The 23,304-nt window shown below is 50.6% G+C and overlaps 1 protein-coding gene across 1 annotated transcript; it reads left to right on the forward strand.

Moving 5' to 3' along the window:
- The first annotated feature begins 1,993 nt into the window (after window positions 1-1,993).
- KY (kyphoscoliosis peptidase) lies at window positions 1,994-22,848 on the forward strand. Its single transcript, XM_059822875.1, has 12 exons — window positions 1,994-2,191; window positions 3,237-3,299; window positions 6,024-6,086; window positions 8,182-8,256; window positions 8,435-8,476; window positions 9,179-9,229; window positions 11,221-11,303; window positions 11,686-11,794; window positions 14,787-14,904; window positions 19,881-20,069; window positions 20,663-20,853; window positions 21,947-22,848. The coding sequence occupies exons 1-12, from the start codon at window positions 2,059-2,061 to the stop codon at window positions 22,846-22,848; spliced, it is 2,019 nt and encodes a 672-aa protein (XP_059678858.1). The 5' UTR covers window positions 1,994-2,058.
- The last annotated feature ends 456 nt before the right edge of the window (window positions 22,849-23,304 follow it).

The raw sequence follows: 23,304 nt of genomic DNA on the forward strand, positions 1-23,304 counted from the left end.
ATCTTACAGGTCTTTTCCAACCTTAGTGATTCTGTGAACACCAGAATTAGGATTCAGCTGTGCCAATGAGTAGTTCAGGGGATCGGATGGTCCCACCCAGGAAGATGAGGGAGGAGGGACCCACAGGAACAAGGGCTGCACCTCGGACAAGCGGCTGGGACAACGGGGAGGAAAGGGTGCTCCTTGCCGGGCGGCACGGGCAGGAGCGGGCAGGAGCGGCAGGGCTCGGTGACAGGTGAGAGCGGGGTGCTAAAGGCCAACAGGCAGATGGCAAAACTGTGATTAGAAAGTCACTCCAGCCATAAATCTCGGGGACCTGAGCCGGAGACGGGCAAGCCCCAGATGGCTTGGAAAGTCTGCCTGGCAGAGCCCAGTGCGTCTCAGCGTCCATCTGTCCCTCCCTCCTCCTCAGGTTTAACCACCTCCAGCTAGCTCCTTACAACCAGAGCTGAACCAGGGACCCCTGAACCTAAAACTGCTCTGATGCAAGAACTAAAGAGCAAAACCCCTACCTGGACCCCAACAACAATATTATCCATCCCCAACACGGGGCTCTCGCTGCGTTACTGGGGGTTACATGCAACGCCCCATCCCTGATGCTCTCCTCTTGGCAGGGATGCTGCGGGCACAGCCCAAGGGGTCACGGACGGTGCAGGACCACACGAAGGTGCACCAGCAAAGCTGGATGGAGGAAGGTTCCCCGCAGCCACGCACGCTATTTCTGGATCAGCCGAGGAGTTGCTTAGGGCTGGATTTGCAAGCAAGCACAGGGGCATATCGGCTGTCCATGCTTTGGAAGGGGCTCAGGAACAGAAAAGGGGCAGGAGATTGGGAGGGAACAGGATTTATATAGAGATCCATGGGGAAAACCCGTGTCTGCGAACATGAGTAACCTAACACCGGGCAGGAGTACCAGCTCCTGTGCATCCAGGACAACACCTTCCCCCAGCCTGCGGCCAGAGGAACCCAGGCCTCTCACACTCCTGCCCGAAAAGCGCTCGCAACACCCGCAAAAAAGGCACCTTGGCCGTGCCAAGCTCCCGAAACCCCCTTCTGCCAGCCGGTGCCTCCCGCAGCCCTTCCTAACACTGCTGGAGAGTCCTTCAGCCCACAGGTGCTATCGCTCCCCCGGGACCACCGTCCAAGTCGGCCGGGGCTGGCAGCGCGGGCGGGACGGGGGCCAGCGGTAAAATTAGAAAGCGTCTCCCTGCCAGCCCCTTCTCCGAGCTGCAGGGGCCAGCTGAGCCCAGTTGCTAACCCGCGCTGTAACCCTTCTTGTCCCCCATTTTGTAGGGCCGGGAGAGTTTCTAGAAAGGCGGGGATGTGCACGGCTTTCCTTTTTGATTAGGGGTCTCCAGCTACCCCAGAGAGGCGGGCTGGTGGGCTGATGGAGGCAGAGGAAGGTTGATGGTTTTGGCTCCTTTGGGACAGTCCAGCTTGCACCATGCAATTCCCCTCGCTGCTGTCACTTTGCACGCCGAGCAGCCCTGCAAAGGCTGAGCCTCCCCACCGCGAATGGCTGCTCGTGCCCCGTTTCTAGCCCCTTTCCCCCCCACCGCAGCTGCTGCCCTCCTCCTGCAGCAGTTATTGCTATTATTTATACTCCTAAGCATCCTTTAAGTTTCCACCGCGGGAGAGGATCAAAAGAGAAAGCCTTTTAAGGATTTCTGCCAGCACCGGGAAGCGAATCCCCCCCAGCGAACAGTGCTGCTGGGGGATTTGAGTGTAGACAAGTGCTTAAAGCCGAAAAGGGCAGAGAGAGAGAGGAGGGGGAGCCGAGGGCACGCTCTGAAACCAGAACCACCCCCCCGGCCAAAACGCGGCTCCTTCCTCTGCTTTGGGAAACGGATCCCTCCTGCGATTTCCTTTCAAAGGTGACTTGTAACCTCTTCATTAGGGTCGGCTTTGGCAGAGCGCTCATGGTGCAGTTGGCAGGGCCAGCCCGCCGGTGCTGCGGCTTGTGGGGAGCGCGCTTGCCTTTCCAAGGGTGGAAAATAAACACGGCAGCTCGCAGCAGCAGCAGCTCGGCGGGAGGACCGGCACCCGGGCCATGCTCTGATGGGTACCATGGACTTTAAGACAGATCCCAGTGCAGTAATGATCAATTTGCTGCTTATTGTCCACCCTGAGGAGACAGCGAGCAAGCAGAAAGGGCAGAGAGAGAGGCAGACAGAAGGCAGCCGCAGCGCAGGTAACGTCCCGCCCGCAGTCGGTGCGAGGGAGGGGAGGGCTGCAGGTGCAGCACCAGCTGCCCAGGAGACAACGAAGCGAAGCAGCAGCTTTGGAGCAGGGTTTGGGCTTTTCCCCCCCCTCTCTCTCTCCTCTTTTCCTTTGCAGACATGCTGCAAAACCCCCAAACTTCAGACTTTTTTTTTTGCAGAAACCCAGCCTGCCTGCGCTGGTCCTCCTGGTGCAGGAGAGCCCTTGCTCGTGCAACGTTGCATGCTGCATGTTGCTTGGCGTCTGGCTCTGGTGCATGCAACCCAGGGTGCAGGAGGAGGTGACATATGCACGGAGACTAATCTGAGGACCACGCTTGCACCTTGCTCTGTCCTGTGGCGGCCCTGAGATGCCTCCACGGGCTCTCTTGGCAGTGCAAGGGGAACAGGGGGAGAGCTCGGCAGCTTCACCCCAGACCAGTGCCTACTACAAAGAGTTCAGGGGCAAAACTGTTTTGTTTGAAGCGTGTCTAGGCTTTGTCTCCAAGGATGACTACCCTGAGCCATTTATAGCTACAGTTTGGGACACTCTCCCTGGCCCAGCTCCTATCCTTCAGGGGATCTTCCAAAAAGCTAAGGCTGTGCTCTGCAACTGTAAGGGGACCCTCCCTGCAGAAGTAAAAGGAGAAGAAGGAGTATTCCTGCTCTAAAACCTTGGGGAAAAGCTAGATTTTCAGATAACCAGTTCCAGGCTAACAAGGATAAGCAGAGCTGACACAGAAGTTGTGTTCATGCTGCATCTAACAGGGCATCCAGCACCTACCCAAATACAAGCAAGCCCTAGGGAAGCAACTTAGATCTGGACTATCGCACTTTCTTCCTGATGGTATTTTGTACTTTAGCAACAGGGGCTGCAACAAGTGCTGCAGATGAGACAGGGAAGGTGGATCCCGATGACACCTGGGTTCAGCTGGAACGATGAGTTACATGAAAGGTTTTGGGGTGCTTGGCCTCCAGGCAGTGCCAGAGCCTCATTCCAGGAGGACAGCTTGCCAAACTCGCTTTTATATTTTATAGGTTTGCAGGACGATGGAAATGGAAACAGCAGATCACAGCCACCTCAGGAGAGAGACCTTAACGGTATGTCATCTTCTCACTCTACTGATAAACTAACCACAGTACACCAAAACCATTTGCAAGCCTTTAGCACCCAGCTGTGCCTCTCAAGCATAAAGGTGCTTGAAACAACCCATCCCTTTCCAGCGCTTTGGGGGGGCTTCAATGGAGGCACACGGAGGCCCTCGGGCCACGTGGGAAGGTCCCCTCCATGCTGTGCTCTGCCCCAGGGCCAGGATGCACATCGGTGGCACTGCAGAGCCTGTGCCCGGCCATCTGCAGGGGACTCTCCTGCAAGCTGCCGTGGAGCTCGGTCATATTTCAGGTGCACGGAGCTCTTACGTTTCACAGCCAGCTGATGGCAGGGGAAATTCAGTGCCCCAAATTGCTCAGGTTGCAGATCGAGCTTCCAGAGACTTCCCCAGCACTCACACAGCTTAAGCAGGGCCTGGGGTGTGCAAGAAACCTTTGGGGTTTCAACCCATCTATTCACCAACCCTTTCTGCATCTCAGAATCACACAGAATCACAGAATCATTAAGGTTGGAAAAGACCTGTAAGATCATCAAGTCCAACCATCACCCCAACCCCACCATGCCCACTAAACCATGTCCCACAGTGACTCGTCCACACGTTCCTTGAACACCTCCAGGGATGGTGACTCTACCACCTCCCTGGGCAGCCTCTTCCAATGCCTGACAACCCTTTCGGTGAAGAAATTTTTCCTAATATCCAATCTAAACCTCCCCTGGCACAACTTGAGGCTGTTTCCTCTTGTTCTGTCACTTGTCACTTGGGAGAAGAGACCAACACCCACCTCTCTGCAACCCCCTTTCAGGTCATTGTAGAGAGCGATGAGGTCTCCCCTCAGCCTCCTCTTCTCCAGACTGAACAACCCCAGCTCCCTCAGCCGCTCCTCATCAGACTTGTGCTCAGAGATTGCCAGGTGCAAGGCAAGCGCGATTGCTATCCAGGAACCATGTGGCTGCTAGTCTTGAATGTTCCCCTGCCAATTCCTCACCCCTCTACCCTGAAACAGTTCAGAAAGAACATCTGAAGAGGTTACCCCCAGCTGCACGCAGCCAGGCTGCAGGACTGCCACGCAACAGGACAGAGCAGCTCTCGGGGAAGGGAATCGGATCATCCGACTTGCTTTCCCGCTAGTCTAAGCCTAACGTGGTGTCTAGCAGAGAAAGGCGGGGGGCAAAGGTAAAGCAAGACAGCAGGTGATTCTCATGATACCAAACAGTGGATTCTAGTTATACCAAACAGGAGCTTCGCTTCCCCAGGCCAAGCAATAGCAGCATATAAAAGCCACAGCTGTGCCCAGTACGGTGCTCGGTAGGAGCTTTGATCCAAGCCCCTCTGAAATCAGTGGTGGCTGGATGGTGCTCACAGACTGTGAGCAAGCAATATTTCACGGCAAGATGCAACTTTGGGGTTTGTTTTTTGGTTTTTTGGGTTTTTTTTCGTTTTTTTACAAATCTGATGGTCTCGGACACCAGATAACAAAAACCTCCACTCCGGGAAGCAGATAAATATTCAACACACTCTCGCTCCTCTGTCATGCTCAAGAAGGTCTGCAATTGGAGCTGCAGAGCACAGGTCAGAGCCTCCATTACGAGTGAGAGCACGGTATTGATCATTTACCACCTCAAACTAACGGCAGGAGTATTTAGTATGCATATGGGAAACCTTCCCTTGCAGCTCTACCTTAGGCACAATTTAAATCCCTGGGAGGATTAGCAAGGAATTCAGACGCCAGAGGAGCAGGCAGAGCCTTCGCTCCTCTAGCAACACAGGGGTTAATAAATTCCCCCTTAATCAGCCGCGTTAGCATCTTGATGAAGCCTCTGACACCACCGAGCAGCTGGTGCTGCCGCAATATTTACAAACTGTATTACATAAGCCTCGCCCCAACCCCACCGAGGCACACAGGCTGCGGCCCCATGCCGCGCCGCAAAATCCCATCATTCACGGGCCTGATCCTTGTCACAGCCACGAGGTACGAATGGTATCTGGCCTTCAGGACGAGCCGTGAAAACCAGGTTCCTTGCGCTGGTCTCTGGTGGCTGGCAGGACGGCGATCCCATGACGCTTTGAAAAAGAGCGAGGGATCGCCCTGGCGTCCTGGCCAACGTCCACCCCGACGCCGGCAAGGCTCGAGCACCCAAAGCCGCGCGGGAGCTAGGGCTCAGCATTTGCTGACCGCCCTGGCTAACCCTCAGTGCAGCCCAGGGGAACGGATTTATGCTGCCTACACTTCTCCAGGCGCACCAGGTACTCCACGCACCTCCCTCTGCCCCAAGGACCCGGGGGTCAGCCGGCACTGCTGAGATGGTCAGGGCCTCCCAGAGCACAGAGGAGAGAGATGGAGATGAGGATGAGATGCTGAGAACCACACCAAAGTTCCCGCTCAGGGACTGCGCCGCCTCCAAGCTCCCCGCTTGTCCTTCCCTCCAACCCACTTCTCCAAACACATACATACCCGCTGGTCCAAGCACCCTAACCCCCCTACCCTGAGCGGCAGCGCCTGCTCCAGCCCTTCGCCAGGCTGGAGCATCCCTCCGGAGCGGGGCCAGGCACCCCTGGACCACAAGCAATCGGGCTTCGAAGCCGGAGAACGAGGTCGGGCTTCTCGTGTCATTACTTACTTCACTGCTGAGCAAAGGCACAGATTTAGTCCACCTCCATGCTGGGCACCTCCCCTCTCTTCAAGGCCCTGAGATGTTTTCCTTTGTACAACCAGGGCGGCGAGTCTCCAGGGAGCCCTGCAAGGAGACGCAAGCCGTTACTTCATACTCTAACGAAGGTAAGTGACGACCCAAGCGATCACGGGTTTTCAGAGCAGGGCTTCAGTGAGCTCCCGCTCAAGCTTTTTCTGTAGTAAAATAACCTCAGAACACCCCAAAAGAGCAAAAAAGCCCCACCCTGACCATTTTGTGAGCTTAAGCATGAAGAATTAAAAATCCCAGGGGAGCCTGGAGAATCCTTGGGTCTTTCAGTGTGGATGCGTGGAGGTGGGTCCTGGAGCACCTGGGTTCCCACCACCCCCCCGACCACCAGGACATAGCACAGATGTAATCAGAAAGCACGATAAGAACATATTCCTGCCTATGTCAGATATTCCAGTGCTGATGGAAGGGTGCAAGGGCTGGAAGAAATAATATTGGCAGAAGTTTAGCTTAAGGCGGCTGGTTGCAGAAGTCCTTTCGTAGGGTAGATCCTTGCAAGGAGCCATCCCTGCACTAGAGCAGGGGCAGTGCTGGGCCGGCTGCGCCCCAACGCACTCACTGGCCAAGGACTGGTCTGGCCACAGAGAACAAGGAGAAGAGCAAGTGTTTCTTTCTAAAGGATATCTTGATTAGGAAGAGTAAAAAACATCATAAAAACATCAGCAGCCATTTCATACCATTAGTTTTTAAAGCAAGGGATGCAGCACTTTGAAAATTTTCTGTGGAATTACGTTTTTTCATTTGTTAAATGCCTTTTAAAGTTACGGGAAGGCGGCATTCCTCGCCGTCAAATTTGTTTCTTGAAAACAAAGAATTTTGATTTAGGAGGGAAAACTGAGAAAGGGGAAGCTGGCAAGAAAACTCACAAAACCCCAATGATAAAAATGATCTTGAGAAATAACAAAAGACCCCAGAAAAGATAAAAATCATAAGGAAATGATACTGTTTGCACTGAGTCACGTCTTTGAGAAACAACTTCATTTTACCTTTGAATTAACTGATCAGATACACTAACCAAGCTCTGATCTTGACACCCTGATATATGCAAGCATCCCAGAATCAGAGTCAAGCTCTAGGATTCAAAAGGCTTTTTTTTTTTTTTACAGTTTTTACAGTTTTTCTTGCCTTCTGCTTTTGGGGCTTTAAAGGACATAAAATTTCTCTGCATAATCACAGGAGATAAACTTTTTTAGAAGTTAAATGCTGTGGAAAAACTTATTCTTTGATGAAAGTGCAGATTCCTACCTAATTAGCTGGTTCCAAGAGCTGCCTTTCAAGGAAAACCCCAAATGTCACGAGACTCTGGATAAAATTGCAGGAGGTAGCACGTGCGGTTGGATGGCAGCCCCGAGGTGCATTAACATCTTGACCTTCGGTCTCCAAAGTAACCTCTGTCTGATCCGAAACGGGGAGCCCACGAGTGCGCTGAGGTCCTCCAGGAAACCCCGGGGGCTGCAAAACCTTCTGAAATACTTGCAAAAAAAAAAGAAAAAATGTAGTCTCTTATAAAAAGTTCAAGTAATTCTTATAAGACACTCCCTAACTTTTTTCCTTGTACTTCTCACTATGAAACTTTAAACGCGAGACCCCCAGGTTTCCACATGAGGTTGTTCTGGAGTGTCATGGCATGCAGAGCACAAGTCCCCCGGCATGCCCGGACCGCAGCCGCCTCTGCCAGGGTGCCACCTCTTATAGGCAACAACCTTTGCCAAAAATGTTAATACCACAAGTCAAACCGTTTTCATAGCTCTGAGCCTTTTTCTGTGTGATTCCAAGAAAAATCAATAGAAGAAATTGATTTGTTGCTTACCGTATCTCCATCAAGAGCTATTTAATATGGTGATAAGCCTTATTTTTAAGCTGCCAACATAATCCTTACTGAGAACCTCTGCTTTATTTATGATCTGCTTTATCACCTGTTAGGCTATAAGGGGCTGTCTTTTATTTTTTGAGAACTGCAAATCATGGCGGAGGTGACCACAGGCTTTCTGACTGTACAGTTTTGCCCGGAAAGCCAAGCGCTTCGGTACCTTCGCAATCGCCAGAGCTGCCGCTTCTTTTGCTAAAGTTGAGGGTTGGCTTCAGCGATGCCTCGGCAGGCAATCCCATCCTCCTCCTCCGTGTGCTGCTTAGTTTTCCCTTTCTTAGGGAGTTTGTCATCATTTCTTGCAGGAACCCAAGTGACAGTGGAGATTCATCCCAAGAATACCACCCCACAACTCTTCAAGAAACTCTCCTTCGGAAAAGGTGCAGCCCGGGCTTTGAACCCTTGCAGAGCGGGTCGAGGGTGGGAGGGCGAAGGGGCCGCATCCTTCCCTTTGTAGAAGTAGGGAGGGCAAGAAGCCCTCCGGGAGCTCAAGGAGATGCTGCACCCCTCGAGCCGGGGTAAGGGGGGATTGCACTAACCGTGCCGGGGTTGTTGCAGGTCCCCGGAGGCTGCCCAGCCTGAGAGGTCAGGACAACAGAGGTGAGGCTCTGCTCTACCACGGCGCGCGTCTCCAAGCCAGCCCTCGCCCAGGAGGTTGCTCCCAGGAGGAGAGAGGCTCCCTTCTCCCCACGGGGGCTCGAGGCTCTTGAGGGGATGCCAACCCCTATGCCCGCTCTCCCTGCCAGGCAGATGCTGCTGGACCCTGGCAGCGCCTTGGGCTTGAGGAGCAAAATCCTTCTACTCCTGGGGCAGGGAGGGGGGGTCCTTCTCCTCCAGCCCTGGGTTGAGGCGGGTGGTGACAGTCTGGGGGCCGCAGCATCCCTCAGAACTCCTCCAGCTGCCGCAGAGTGCTCTGCGGGGTTATCACCTAACAGCTCTGGAGCTCAGCTCTCCCTTCTTCCACGTCTGGGGGGTTTGGCGGGGTGGTGGGCAGGGGTTAGATGTCCCCCGCCCTCGGGCTAGAGCAGGAGACGCCTGACTGCTGGGGAGCGTGGCCTCTGCAGAGCCGCAGGACAGCGGGGAGGGGATGCAGGGCGCAGCGGTGATCCAGGCAGCTTCCTTCATCCCTCTCCCCTCGACAGGGCGTTGACATCCATGTCCAAATGCAAGGGAAAGGGCAAAGAAAACCCTCAATTTCAGCTTTTTCCACCCACTCCTGCTCCCCAGAATCACTTATTTCTGTTTGTCTTTTTTCTCCTGCTAACAACTGCTCACCTCACGCTCCCTTCCCCAATTTTCTAGGTTTCCAGAGGACTGAAGCCCCGCGGCCACCAGGAGGAAAAGACCTGCACGGTAACTATCAGCTGTCCCCCTGCCCCACGCCGGTGGCACGGTGGGACGCAACGTGGGGCAGACCCACATAGGAAGCTCTTTTAGCCCTAGAACCAGGGCTGCTGCAAGCCTAGACTGAAGTGCACGGACAAGGGCTTTAATTTCTATTACCACGAGTAGCGTTCGGCTTCCTAACCCCCTGTTCATCAGGGTGGCAGATGGGGATGGATTTGCGAATGTCACGCCTTCCCAAGACCTTCCCAAGGCTCTACATCCAAGGAAGGCTACTCTGCAAACAGGCATGATGCGCACTTCCTAACTGCGCTGGGCTACGTGAGTTACTGCAGCTCCTGCATCTGCGGGGAGCCTTTGCAGCTATAACCCGACAAAGATAAAAACCGATAACCAATTTTAAAAAAAAACATCCTGTTCCCAGAAGGCAAAAAGTAATTTTCAGAGCTGTAGAGAGTGGGAACCTTTAAACGCGTAAATCTGCTTTATCTCTCTTTAGGTCAGCGTAATAGCCCTTTTCAGGGAAAACCGAGATAAACAAACAAGCCTGTTAAAGAAACAGATGCCGTGTGCCTACACGCCGATTTTGGCAGACGGGGTGCCTGCCCGGCACAGGGTCGCACCTGCATCCCGCCTGGCAGGCTGCACCGTCACTGGGACGCGGGATGCCCCATAACCCCTCCCTGGGGCAGAGGTTTCCAAGAAGAGCAGGGCTGACGTTAACAAAACACCTTTACAAGTGGGCTGGCGCTGGCGGCAAAAGGGCCAGAGCCCCGTTTTGGGGAGATGGAGGGGGAGCAGGTGATGACTATAGATTTCAGAAGCGCTGCCAGCATCTCGGCTAGGTTAGGATGGACGCTGTCGGAGCCTCTGGTGCATCTTGCTCCCACCGGCACTAGCTGAGCAGGCAGTGGAGGGGGGTCCTGCTTGCTTAGCAAGGGTCACAAATAAAGCAGTATGCAACCACCCCAAGCCCCTGTGCCCCCACGCGCAGCCCAAGGCAATTCACTTCTCCTTGTCGCCTCTCTCCAGGCAAGCAGCAGCTCTACGGCACCGTTCATTCACCTCTCCCAGCACTCGGGAGTCACACAAGAGCATTTTCACTTTGTGATCTCTTTTAAATCCTTTTTTCCAGAGAAATAACAATCCTACAGAGCTAGGTAGAAGAATGTCTTTAGTCCTGAATGGCTTTGACAGTATCTGACAGGGGGAAGAGATTGCTGTAGAGCTCAATTCTCTTCTCACCAGCTCGGAAGAAAAGGGAGGGCTGAGCAGACGGCGGTCCAGGGGAGACGTCCATCCGACCCGTCTGTGCACTGAGCTATAGGCGCATCACTCGGGTGGCTCACTGATGAGAGAAAACAGTGTCAGCTCATTCACAGACTTAAAAAATAAGTCTATCTGATTCATTAGGGCAAGTTATTAACCCTTCGGTTCACACCAAGTAGAACCGTGAGCCTAGAGCCTGCAAAGATGCGGGCAGAGGGGTAGGTGCACCAGTTTCAGTCCGACTGCTCCCCACACATTTCTCACACGCTTGAATTCACGCAGAATCATGGCCCTTTACCAAGCAAAACAGTCATCGCTTTCAACAAAACTACTGGAGAAATGCAGCTCTTTGCTGGGTTTTATTTAAAAAAGTCGTCTTTTTGCCAGGGTTTCCACAGCACAGATTTTCCCCAATACTCCTGCATTTATCTTGTGCACCTCCATATAATATCCCGGGATTTTCTATGCCGTTGTACAGTGCCAAAGGTGCAGGGGCACCTCTGGCTCCAGCATTGCCCAAATTATACCAGACTAGACAGGACGGCTCCTGCTTTCCATGCAGCTGGCAGGGACCTCCCGTGAGTGCCCTCGTGTCCTCTGCTCTCTAAGCACCCGCTGACGGATGCCTCCGTGGGTCGGGCAGCACCTCTGCACTGTCCCCTTGTTCAAGCGTACAGCCCGGAAAAATACCCCCTCCCTTCCCGAGACAATGACAACTCGTTTCTTCCCAGCATACCCATGGGACAAATCCTCTTTGAAATCCATGCCAGTAGATCTGCAGCAATTTGAGAAGCTGGATGCCTATGCATTAAAAGTAAGTCTTGCTTTTGCCTCTGTCCTCCTCCCAGCTCCCCTGCGGGGACGTTCCTTGAAACCTAGCTACCAGCACTAACACCAGCTTAGTCTGAGCTATCGGGGCAAGTCCCTCAAAGTCTCCCAAACAAGCAAAAAAACCATTTCCTTGCAAACATCAGCAACAGAGATCCCACTCTAGGAGGGAAACTATGACCAAAAATACTTGCTCGAAACGTGGAACCACAGCTTTGTATTTCTATTTTTAATGAAGCTGGAGTTAGAGCTGTCTCCTGGCAGGTGGGGTCTCGCTAGCTTTAGAAGAACAAGGGAGCGGGGAGGAAGGGAGATCTACCACAGCATTTCTTCACCACAATCTTGCAATGCTTCCTCCTCACAAACAGGTAAACGTCAAGAACAGCGTAGAGGAACTCGTCAAAGCCCTGCTTAAACAAGCCCGGACTGATCTGGAGAAAGTCCGAGCCATATGGATGTGGATATGCCACCACATAGGTAGGTCAAGAGCTTCAGCTGAGAAGATAAGGCTGTTGCTGTCACCCCCATTACGCTGCCATTGCAGTTTACTATATATCTTGTGGGTTAGTTTCACATGGTGGGTGGGAGGAAGGCTTTCTGGATGTATTTATCCAGAAATATATTCAGAAGTTCTCTCACCATCTCTGTTTCCATAGTCCCTCCCGAGCACTGCCGGGCCCTCCAAGGTTTGTGCGTAAACGATGTGTTAACTCCTACCCCCCATACTCAAAGGTGTCAAGTACAAGTACTTGTACAAGGTACAAGTCCCTATCATTGAAGCAGCCGGGGCGTGAATCCAGGCTGCCAAGCCCCGGAGGTTTGGTTGTCACCTTCAGAGCCATCCAACGCCACCAGAAGTTTCATCTCCACCACCCTCCTGAATCCCCGCACCTCCCCACGCAGCCCTTCCCAGCGCTCTCGGCATGCTGGTGCCTTTGCTCCGGGAGGGTCTCGGCGTAGCATAGGTACTACCAGGACCCATCAAGCTGCTTTGCCCAGCTCAGTGTCATCCCAGCTGCTTCTGCAGCTTTTCTGTTGTTGTCTCTTTGGGCAGCAGAGCCACCCTTGCAAGGAGCAGCCTGGACAGCCCATCCTGGGCGAGCTGCCCTCTTGCCTCTGACAGTCTCTTGGCTGCTTAGGTGCCAGCTTTGCCCGTGTTTTTTGGATACATCCCATGCTGGTACCTAACAGCGTTCGTCCTGTTGATATGTCCATCGGCCACGTCAGCGCAGCACATCAGAGAGGCCAGCTTTCATAAAAGGTGCTGGCACCTGCGCAATTGCCGTTCCTGCCCGTACACGCACCCTTTCAACCCTCATGAGAGCTGCAATCACTCCCTTTCCCCGGCCCCTTCCTACCCAACCCGAGCAACGCCGGTGTTTCAGAAATAACCAAGGGGTGCGAAGAGGATGAGGAAGGAGGAGGAGGCAGCATTTGTAGCCTCTCCAGTCTGGCACGTCAGAGGGGGGAAAAGGCTTCTTGCTGCCCCAAGCTCCTTGGTGGGGGGAAACTGGATGTGCAACGTGATTGCATTGTGCATTGCACATGCAAAAATGTTTGTTTCCCATTAACTCTTGGGGGTAGAGGGGGAGAAGCACAGCTATTCTTTCCCTCGCCTCTTACGCATCCCGGCAGGCTCTGGTGCGGTGCCGTTCGCTGGCTGAACAGGCCAGCTGACGGAGAGCAGAAGAGCAATTTGGGAAGCTCTGGCCTAATCTCACGCCCACTGAGATCAGCAGAGCTCTGCCAGCAACTGCACGGTTAGTATAGTTAGGTCAATCCCAAGCAGCTTTAATCTTGCCCTTAAATATGCAGACTGCTGATTTCACTGCATTTCCTGAAACCGAGCGTTTGACTCATCCCAGTGCCGAGCTCCCATCGGCCGCTGATCATTTAATCTTTACGCTATAAACTCATTTCTGCCTGCCGCTGCCTGGGCCAGATCCTGCTTGGGATGGCCAGTCCGGTTTGAGTCGGTCCATTTACCTTATACGCCTTCACGGGACATCTCTGATCCCCGACAGGTACGCTGTCATCTCCTCCCAAGACGTTTTTACAGCGTCTTGGCCCCGGTTCTCCTTCCTTCCTGCAGAGGCTGACCCCTATTTACATGCATGGGGAATCAATGCAGTGCTAGGAATTTAAATTGGCTGACAAAAATGCAACGTACCTATCCTGGAAGAGCGCTGGCGATGCTTGGTCCTTCCTTGTCTGGGCCTCATTTTAAGTGAGATCACTGCTCCCTGGGTTCCTCTTCCTACCCCGTTCAGCTCCCTGCCCGCCTGCGATGGACTGCTACCTCCGCTCAGCAGTAGCACTAAAAGAAATTATTTTAGCTATCATTTCTAGCATAACCACAGAGCCACGTGCAGCCAGCTAGCTCTCCGTGCCCCTCAAAGTGCTCCGCAGCTTTGCGGGTGGCCCCGTGAACAGCCCGGGTCGAGAAGCCAGCCTTTTGCTACAGCCCCAGGAGCCAGCCCTGAGGCAGGCGTCAGCTGAGCCCCTTAGATAAAAACAAGCGGTTGCAGCATTTCAAAGCACAAATACAGCGTGTTGCCAGCTTTTTTCCTCTTCCACAGCATTAAAGGGAGGATGAATCAGCTGATGCAGCGTTCCTTAGAGCTTTGTCAGAAAAATATGTTCGTATTTTAAGAAAGAGGTTATGGACATGACCAAGGTTGGTCGGTATTGAATTAACCTTCCCAGACCAGTTCCTCAAGCTCTGTCTGAAGGAACCCTGCTAATTTGGTTAGAAGCAGCTAGGTTTTTCCTTTGAGCATTGTATGTGAAGGTTAAAAGCATGGCAAGACTTAAACAAGGAGGAGTGTTGTCTCCAACATGCTCCCATGCAAGAGGTAGGCACCGTCCCAGAAGGAGCTTTCCCAAAACCTTCTGGAGATGCCCTCTCCCCTCCACTACACAATGCTGTTCTACATCCATTCAAACAAATTAAGATTTGCTACGCTTCTGGGTATTAATATGACTCACTTGCAACAAATCATTTCAGGTATTTCCCAGCAAGCTACTTTCCAGGTTATTTTTAATACAAATTACTCATAAAGAGTGCAAAAAGCTCCATGGTTTCCTTTGACAGTAACACGAGTCTGACTCCTTCAAATGCAGACCTCTTTGCACTTTAGCAGGACCACTCAAGCCTGCAGTTCCCCCTGCACGACGGCAGACCCCTGGGGAGGCCCACTTTCTCTAAAAAAAGCAGAGTTTCCCTCGCATTTGGATTCAACTGCTGAACCCCAGCCCAGGCTTAGAACAAACGGTGATGAGACATAGTCCTCGTCCCTCTCCCCCCGCCAGCCGTCCACGACATCGTCGTGCAGCGCGCGCGCCACGGCTCGTTTCTCTTCGCTCGCGCTCACGGAGATGAAAAGCAATCCAAGCGTTGCTCCTGCTGCCCGTCGATCCCGTTGCCTCAGGCTTTTGGATGAACTTTCGTCTGTGTTCCTTCCCGCAGAATACGACGTAGTGGGCTACCATAACAAAAGCCAGCTGTCGAGCAAACCCATAGATGTGCTTCAGACGGGGAAGAGCATTTGTGAGGGATACGCTGGGCTCTTTGAACAAATGTGCAGGTAAATTAAGCTCAGAAACATTCAATGCCAGGGAGAGTTAACATTCATTGTCATCTCTGTGCCTATTCTGTCTGCCTTTGCCTTGACTGATGTGACTTTAAGCAGGACGTGGAACTTTAGCTTTCAAACCATGCTGTGGAAAAACAGCAAGTCCTAGAAAGGTCAATTTTGCTTCCTCCTCCTTCCCCCTCCACCCCCCCTCCCCAGCATAATTTACTTTGGGCCATCTGCTGAGCTTCGCATTGCATTAACATAATGGCAGATGAAAACACGGAGCTAATTTGGTTAGAAGCAGCTAGGTTTTTCCTTTGAGCATCTGTATGTGAAGGTTAAAAGCATGGCAAGACTTAAACAAGGAGGAGTGTTGTCTCCAACATGCTCCCATGCAAGAGGTAGGCACCATCCCAGAAGGAGCTTTCCCAAAACCTTCTGGAGATGCCCTCTCCCCTCCACTACAGAGGCACCACAGGGACACTGCCTCACACCTACCGCGCCGTTTTCCACGGTCAGTCTCAAGGTGCATCACCGTTGAGGCCAATACTGCAATTCCCATTTTACAGCTCCGTCGGCATTTAATGACTAAAATCCATTCTCCTGCCTAAAAAGCTGGTTGGCTTCACCAGGGATTAGTTGCATAAACGAGTGGGATTTCCCCCACAAAGCAGGACTTGACAATCACAAAGCCGTTTCGTAGAAGAGGCAGTCCCTTCCTGGGCAGGGAGCACAGGCGCCTTGCACGTGAAGGCAGCGCAAATCCCTTCTCCCTCACTTTTCTCCAATCCAGTAAAGGAAGGAGATGGCCGTTGCGCGAGGCAACCCTCAAGCACCACAGCAAGGAGCAGCAGCTCGCCTCTCGCAGCTGTATGCAATAGTTTGGCTTAGGGGAGTAGTGAAGGCGATGAAGGTGCCTGGCAAGTTTAGGACCAGCCTTATGTAGAAGGGTTGTCCAAGAGGAGAAAACTGGACCTGATGACTCAGGGACACAAGATTGGAAGGGGCTTCCTAACTGCAGGAAGCAATGGTGTACTTTCCTAAGAGCATGGGCTTGCAAGGTGGCTCTCCCAGCGAGCACCTTCTCAGCAGAGCAGCTTCCATTTAGTTTTGGAAAAAATTAAAGACCAGTTATTAATTGGCATGTGTAAGTAACAATTGGCTTTCCACACCATCCAAAAAGATTTGGAAAGGTTTTCACCGCGAAACAGACAAAATCTACAGGGAAAAGGACTGATATTAAAAAAAAAAAATGCTGTGCCAGATGCTGAAGTGGTGAATGCTTCCAACCAATACCACATCCCACAATATCAGATCTCGCTTTCTGAAGAGTAAAATAAAGAAATACAATGATGAAGTATGAATTTTAACTGCATCTTATGGAACAGTTATTAGCAGTTAGAAGTGGGGGAAATTTGCATCTGTTCATTAAAAAGCATATGTTTAGTTCATTAAAAACATTAATCTTTCCAAGGATATCTTTTACTGTTTAAAGGCTCTGTTGATCTACTCTTAATTCCCCAGTTCCAGGTTGATTATTCATTTTATGATTCGGGAAATCTCCCCGTCATCCAGCCTATTACTTTTGTCAAATATTAGCTAAATGTTTCGCTCCTTTCCTGAAAAACTATAACCAGAGACAACATACCCTTTCTTGCAAGGGGATCTCCTCATCCCTTCTTCTTGGGCACTGTTCAAGTCTTATGCTGAGTCTAAGCATAAAGGCAAGAGGCAAAGAGCAGTCGTCTCATACAAAGGTTTTTCAGAGCCAAGTTTTGGGGAAAAAAGGGTCTTTTAACATGCCTTTTTTTCCTAGCTGCTGTTGAGGAAACTTTCACAAACAACCCAATTTGCCAGTCACCAGGAGCCCCTCAAAGGCCCTGCTGAAGTCAGCGGCTGACGCTGATTGAGTCCTACTTGTCCCCATGCCAGCAGGGAGAAAAGTTCCTGTTGCAGACACAAGACTGTCACCTTCGACCACAGCTTTGGCAGCCAGATTTCTTCCCATTAGCTGCGACTCCTGTCACAGAGGAAAGGTGGGCACAGATAGTGGGAAGCTGGCCAAACATCAGGCGTAATAGCAACAAACGTCAACACAGGCTTCTGACCAATATTTTAGCAGCATTTATCAAGAATTAGCTTCTCGGCTGACAACCAACTCAAGGAGGTAGCGTGGCCGAGTGAATCAGGGAGTGTAAATTCATTAATTCAATTTAGGGCAAAACCTAGCAGTCTGGGCTTGGGGAGAAACTCGCTTACCAGAATTAACGATGAAGTCAAAACAAGTATTTGCACTTGAGAGGTTTCAGCAGCACCTTTGGGAGAAAAGCTGACTGGCCTCCCTACAGTGGATCTGACCACTTAGCTGCTCCTTATTCATAATTAGTCCGCAAATAATCCAGGTTTCCCATCCTCTTGCTTTTCCTGTTTTCTACAGTCAGCAGCTTTCCTTCCTTTCAGGCACAGGAGTGTACACCCACCTACCATAAGTATAAACCGTTCTGTCTCCCTCTGGAGAAGCCAGATTTGCTTCTTTTTTAGATGAAATCATCAAAGTCAACCTGAAATCAAAGGGAAGAAGGTGCCACTGAATTCCAGTGGCACCTGTAGCAAGATCCAGATTATTTCCTACTCTTTTTGAAGCAGAAAAGCAACTTAGCTTTTAACCTCCTTGCTGCACCAAGCCGATGTGGCCAGCTGTTTCTTAATTCAGTTCTTCCAGTCCACCTTGGACTTAGGTCATCTTCTACCATCACTTTGCCACTTCAAGCATTTCTGGAGATCTTCTCAATCTTCTCTCTGCCTGGTTAATTTATCTGTATAAAGTAATTTACACAAGAACAGAGACACGATCACTCTTCTCACCAATACAGGATTGCTCTTTTACAGGATGTTTTAGCCTGTTTTTTTGTCTGTCCATTATTAGAGAGACCACTGTGTAAGTGCTCTGACCTTTCTTTTGGGAGCTTTGACCACATCCAAGCACAAACTCTTCTTGCTGCTTTGCTAACGTTCACTGTAAGTGAGAGCACAGAGAGAACGAAGGGCAGAACTTGTCCCTTAATGTTTTCTTTGAATATCCCAGCTAACGAGAATGTCTAGAGAAGCCTAGAAGGATTAGACACCAATCCCCATGAAATTAGTGGGAACTTGGTACTTAGCTCCCAATAGGCCTCTTTGAAACTCCTAGGATCAAATCTTCCTTAAAGCTCCCGGGCCAGCTCCTAGTCTCAGTTACATCATGTAAATCCAAGCTCTCACCAGTCTTGTCAGTGGAGTTGCTCCAGATTTACTGCCCAGCTCCACGTTAGAATTTGGCTCACAGGCGACTGCAGCCTGGCAAAGACTTTACAGACCACCTGCGACACCAGGTTTCTCAATGGCATTCCTTCCAGTCCTGCCGCATTCATTCTGAATACCTCGTGTGACAGGCAGCGCCTCGCTATCGCTGCGTAACGGCCCACGCTGAACGAGAGCTGGCTTGCACGCTCCCTACCACAGACTGCTTCTCCTCTTTGCAGGCCATCTTTAGCAGGGATGGGGTACTGCCGCGTTTCTCCTCTCCGTATAACTTGGTCTTCTCTCCGCAGGCTGCCCAACGTGAGCTCCCCGCTGGCTCTCGATCAGCCCTTTGCAGTTGTGATTCTCTTTTTCACACTCTTTCTTAAAGAATTTAGAAAAGAATGTAAGAATTTAATTTAACACTCTTAAAGAAAGAGCATCAAATACCTAAGTAACACAAAGACGTCCAGGTTTGAGTTCAGTAAGTCCGTATGAGAAGCTGAAGTGACCACCTCCCCTTTAAACCAGCATCATCTCCGTGAAAAAAGCAGTCCTCCCTACGAGCACCGCTGCACTGCCCATTACCAGCCAGTATCTGTTATCAGACCTCGACTTCTTAACAACCATGCTAATTATCTTCCCCATAAATATCACCTTCCTTCTGAGTTAAACCCACATTATGCAGACAATCTCGCTCTTGAAGCATGCACAGTTTATTACGTAAGGTAGCTGTTCCATTTAACGTACTTTTCAATGAAGAGGAAAAATGTCGATACCATCCTACCCAAAAGACAATCCTCTAAGTGAAGCAATTTTAGATTAATGCTGAAATACGATGCCTATGTTAGAATCCACCGGTATCAACAGCAGAGAGCTTATTAACACAGTGCTTATTTAAATCTTATTTACACATCAACATAGGTATTCATTATTTTTTAAAAAGAGACTATTTAATCATTTGTACCCTGGGCAAGCGCAAGCTCACGCTTTAAGGAAACTAAATCAGCATCCACAATCCCGCGAGGTCTAAGATACCTTAGTTGGTGTCAAAAACAAGCATGAACAGACACACTTTTAATTTATAATTACATGGGCTAATTGTGGACAGCATCAAAGGGATTCCACCGAGTAACAAGACAGAGAGTAATTAAGCACACTTCATCTTTGTCATCCTCCTCTAACAACGTTAAATTGATGGTCCATCAGACAAAAAGAGAGGGAAGATGCAAAAACGGGAAGAGAAAAGCCCCCTCCTCCAGCGGGACGCTCTCTCCACGTGCCTATGCAAAGACTACGAGAAAAAACGGCCCCTACCCAACAGCGCGGGCACCGTTCCCTTGGGTTACTCTCGCACGCCCACCCCGTAGGAAGCCGTTCACTAGCACAGCCCAGAAAAACACAGTCTCTACATGACGCTAGTGGTCAAAGGGGGGATGCAGTAGCCTAGACATTTACCACAGTAGCCTGTCACTGGGGTCGGAAGTTGGAGTTTTCAAAGAGGTACACTTGCATGCTTCAACATTTAAAACCCCTAAATCCCGTGGGACCCAACTGCAAGGAGGCACCTGATGGAGCTGGTCCACTTGACTACAGGATTGAAGTTCTGCAGACATGCTGGACTTTGTTCCTCACGTCCTTCCACAGAAGTACGCTGAAAGGTTTAAAACAGAAGTCTCCTGCTGCATCTTACCCTTTCCTTTTAGTATTGCAGGAATCCAGTGCATGAAGCTGTTGGGGTACTCTAAGGGGTACGGGTACAAGATGGGGCAGACCTTCACAGGGGACTCTGACCATGCCTGGAACGCCGTCTACCTTGATGGAAGGTGGCATTTACTCGATAGCACCTGGGGAAGCGGTGCTGTTGACGATTCTTTCACCAAGTTCACCTTCAGGTAAAGAACCATCCTCTATGTTAACAGGGAAACCTACCCCAAAGGCAGGAGAAAGCTGATGGGTGCAATAAGAAACACCAGTGACAAATTTTAGGTCCCACAGCAAGACTCAAAGCCCCGAGCAAGGGATCTGGGCTGCCTATGCAAGGGACGGAGCCCGTACCTGCAGAAAGGCAGCGGCCCTGAGCAGCAAGCCACACAACTGCTGCAAGTGAACTCGTTTTGCTCATCACACCTTCGGTTTATGCAATACTACGCGGCGCTTGATTCATAGCTTTCAGCTGCCTGAGAGGGGGTCCCGGCACCATGCTTTCAACCAACAAGCAGTGCCTCCCTCTTTCTTCAGGAGCCCGTGGTGGCGGGGGGTAGCGGAAATACCCTGGTTTGATCCGAAAGCTCAGCATGTGCCCTGCAAATGGAAGACCAAAGCTCAGGTTCCCTCTCCGCCCGGAGAATTTCAAACCCGCTGACCTCAGTGTCTCAGCAGCCGACTCCGACTTCCTCCTGCTGAAACCACCACCACCACTGTGCGGGGGAAGAATTAACTCTTTATAATTACTCGTTTTCCTTTAATCTCTTCCTTCTTCTTCCAGGTACAATGAGTTTTATTTTCTGACTCACCCGGCTCTGTTCATTAACAATCACTTCCCAGATAACAGTAACTGGCAGCTTCTTAAACCAACCCTGACGCTGAAAGATTTTGAGAACAACATGCTGCACAACAGTAATTTTTACACGTTGGGCCTGCTGACCGCACAGCCGGAGACAGCCGTCATCCAGACAGGTAACACCCTGCCAAGGGGAGGCTGCAGAGCACCCTTCCTTCTGCAGCCCCGCGTCCACCACCCGCTGTCGTGCGGGTAGTGAATGACGGTTCCAGCTTGGTTCTGGCAAGCGGAGCGCACCCAAAGCTCTTGGGGCAGAGAACAGTCTTTTCTCTTTCTTTTTTTTCTTTTTTTTTTTTTTTTTTTGGGGGGGTTTTTTTGGTTTTTTTTGTTTGTTCAAGCTGTGAAAAATTCTTGTAGCCCCTGGGTCTAAAAGAAAGCCTCAATCAGCCCCTGAGGATGAGTTTCTCTATCAGCCAGCATCAGTGGTGCAAAATTAGAAGGGTTTTTTATATTATTTATTAGCAACTCTGGCTTAAAAATGAGATTAAAACCTTTTGCGAAGTTCAAAAGGTTTGAATTACTGAACAATGCATAAACAGGCACTTCTTTATGCGATACTGAGTAAGTCCAGCAGCTCTTTTAACATAAAACTATTCAGGTAACACCACTGAACTACAGGGCCCACAGTTAAGATCACCTTCCTTGGATTTTAAAAGAGCTGCAGGAATTGAACTAGATAGCTGATTTATGAAGGCTAAGAACCCGGAGGTAAAGGCAACAACGTTTTAGGACTTAATGCTGTCTTCAAGCTGTTTGGGAACAGGCTCATAGGGAGGTAGATTATCTCATATCTACGTACTGGAGGGTTCCTGCACTTTTCTCCGAAGCTTCTTGGAATAACCATTCCGGACTAGCAATCAGGTCTAATTACATCTAATTAAGCCCTTCTTGAGTGCGTGGGCTGACGGTACTTTCAGTTATGTTTCACGCAGACTTTCATATTCTATAGGACCACAGCTCTATTTCAGTGTATATCAAAATAGGATAAATGCACATCTCCAAAACAAAGGCCACTCTTGACTTCATTCATTTTAGGGACGTTGGTAGAAGCAGGCAGCTGACAAGCTATGACCTCTCAGTTGCAGCTCTTTCTATTACTATTAGGGACGCTGCAATTCTTTGGGACAGATTAGTCTTCCCAGAACGGGCTGTACATGCAAAAAATGTACTGAAACTCCTACGCAGTTTCTTTTCTTTTGTGTTTCCTAGTAAATGGAAAAGCCTCTGTATCAGTGGATTGCCGTTCTGCCACATTATTTACGTTTAAGCTGAAGGGAACAGATGAACACGGTTTAATGACTTTGAAAAAACACGGAATGAAGCTGGATATCTACCCACAGAAGACAGGGAGCCACAAGCTGCAGATCTTCGCCAAGCCCTCCAAAGCCTCGGAAGACGTCTACAACTGCGTGTTAGAATACGTCGTAGAGTGCAAGTCTGTGGACAAGACCATGCGTTTCCCAAAGGATCTGCATCAGCCTGTTGGACCAAGCTGGTTCACGGAGCGGCAAGGGTTCCTGAGGCCGTCACACCCCGACCCCATCATTCACACCAACGATGGGCGGTGCTCCGTCACCTTCACCCTGGGCAAAGACATAAGCGTCTTAGCCTCGCTGCACTCCGACAACAGCAGCCTGACAGAGGATATGAGAAGGCGGCACATCATGCAAATCCATCGCGGGAACCAAATTGAGTTCAAGATCCATCTCCCCCACGCAGGGAACTTTGTTCTGAAAATCTACGCCAAGAAGAAGTCAGATCCCGGCAATTACGACTACATCTTCAACTACCTCATCACTTGCCTGAACACTGAAGCGAAGTGGCCAGCTTTCCCTCAGAGTTACAGCAAGTGGGCGGAAGACTATGAAATACTGGAGCCGCTCTCCGGCTTGCTGCCGGCGAATCGCAACGTTCAGTTTAAACTCAAAATGCATGGGATAGCAAAGGTGCTAGTTCAAGCCGAGAACACTTACCCTCTCACCCAGAGCAGAGGCTACTGGGAGGGAACCTGCAACACTTCGGGATGCAGAGAGGTGTTTGTGATGGTGCATGAGAATGCTAACCACAGCTTTTACTCACACGTCCTGAAATACGAAGTTGAAACCCAGTAACGCCCCCTCCTTGTTCTTTCACTCACCTGCACGAACCAACCTTTCCAACCTGCCCAAAACCAATACAGCTTTAGGAGATCGCTCATTCTCTCCATCAAATCTGTTCTTTCGACGAATGCAGGACAACACTTGCAGGCTTTTGTAAGACCACGGGCTCAAAGAAGTTCAAAGAAGCAGAAAATCCTGTTAAGAAGGGAGCAGCAGTGAAGAAATTAAATAAAACCCTCACCTATGTTTCGGTAATACTGCCCAGACAAACATTTTGAAGAAAACAACTGACTGTCTGGCCATAGGTCATTCTGTGCCAGCAAGGATTGCTGGTTTCCAAGTTATGGACCATAAGAAAAGTCTTACAACGGCTACTCCAAGAAGAATCCACCTAGTTATGGGGCAGGATGAAGAAAATACACCCTGGTTTTGAGCAGCAATATTGGACATGAGGAACTTCAGGATATT

The sequence above is a fragment of the Gavia stellata genome, chromosome 11 (genome assembly GCF_030936135.1).
Source record: "Gavia stellata isolate bGavSte3 chromosome 11, bGavSte3.hap2, whole genome shotgun sequence".
NCBI classification, from domain to species: Eukaryota; Metazoa; Chordata; class Aves; order Gaviiformes; family Gaviidae; genus Gavia; species Gavia stellata.

Excerpts from the sequence above, each read along its gene's own strand:
- KY (XM_059822875.1), top strand. The coding sequence starts at position 2,059 with ATGGGTACCATGGACTTTAAGACAGATCCCAGTGCAGTAATGATCAAT. Across the intron at positions 11,795-14,786 it reads GTGGATATGCCACCACATAG|AATACGACGTAGTGGGCTAC; the intron begins GTAGGTCAAGAG and ends TCCTTCCCGCAG. Across the intron at positions 20,854-21,946 it reads GACAGCCGTCATCCAGACAG|TAAATGGAAAAGCCTCTGTA; the intron begins GTAACACCCTGC and ends TGTGTTTCCTAG.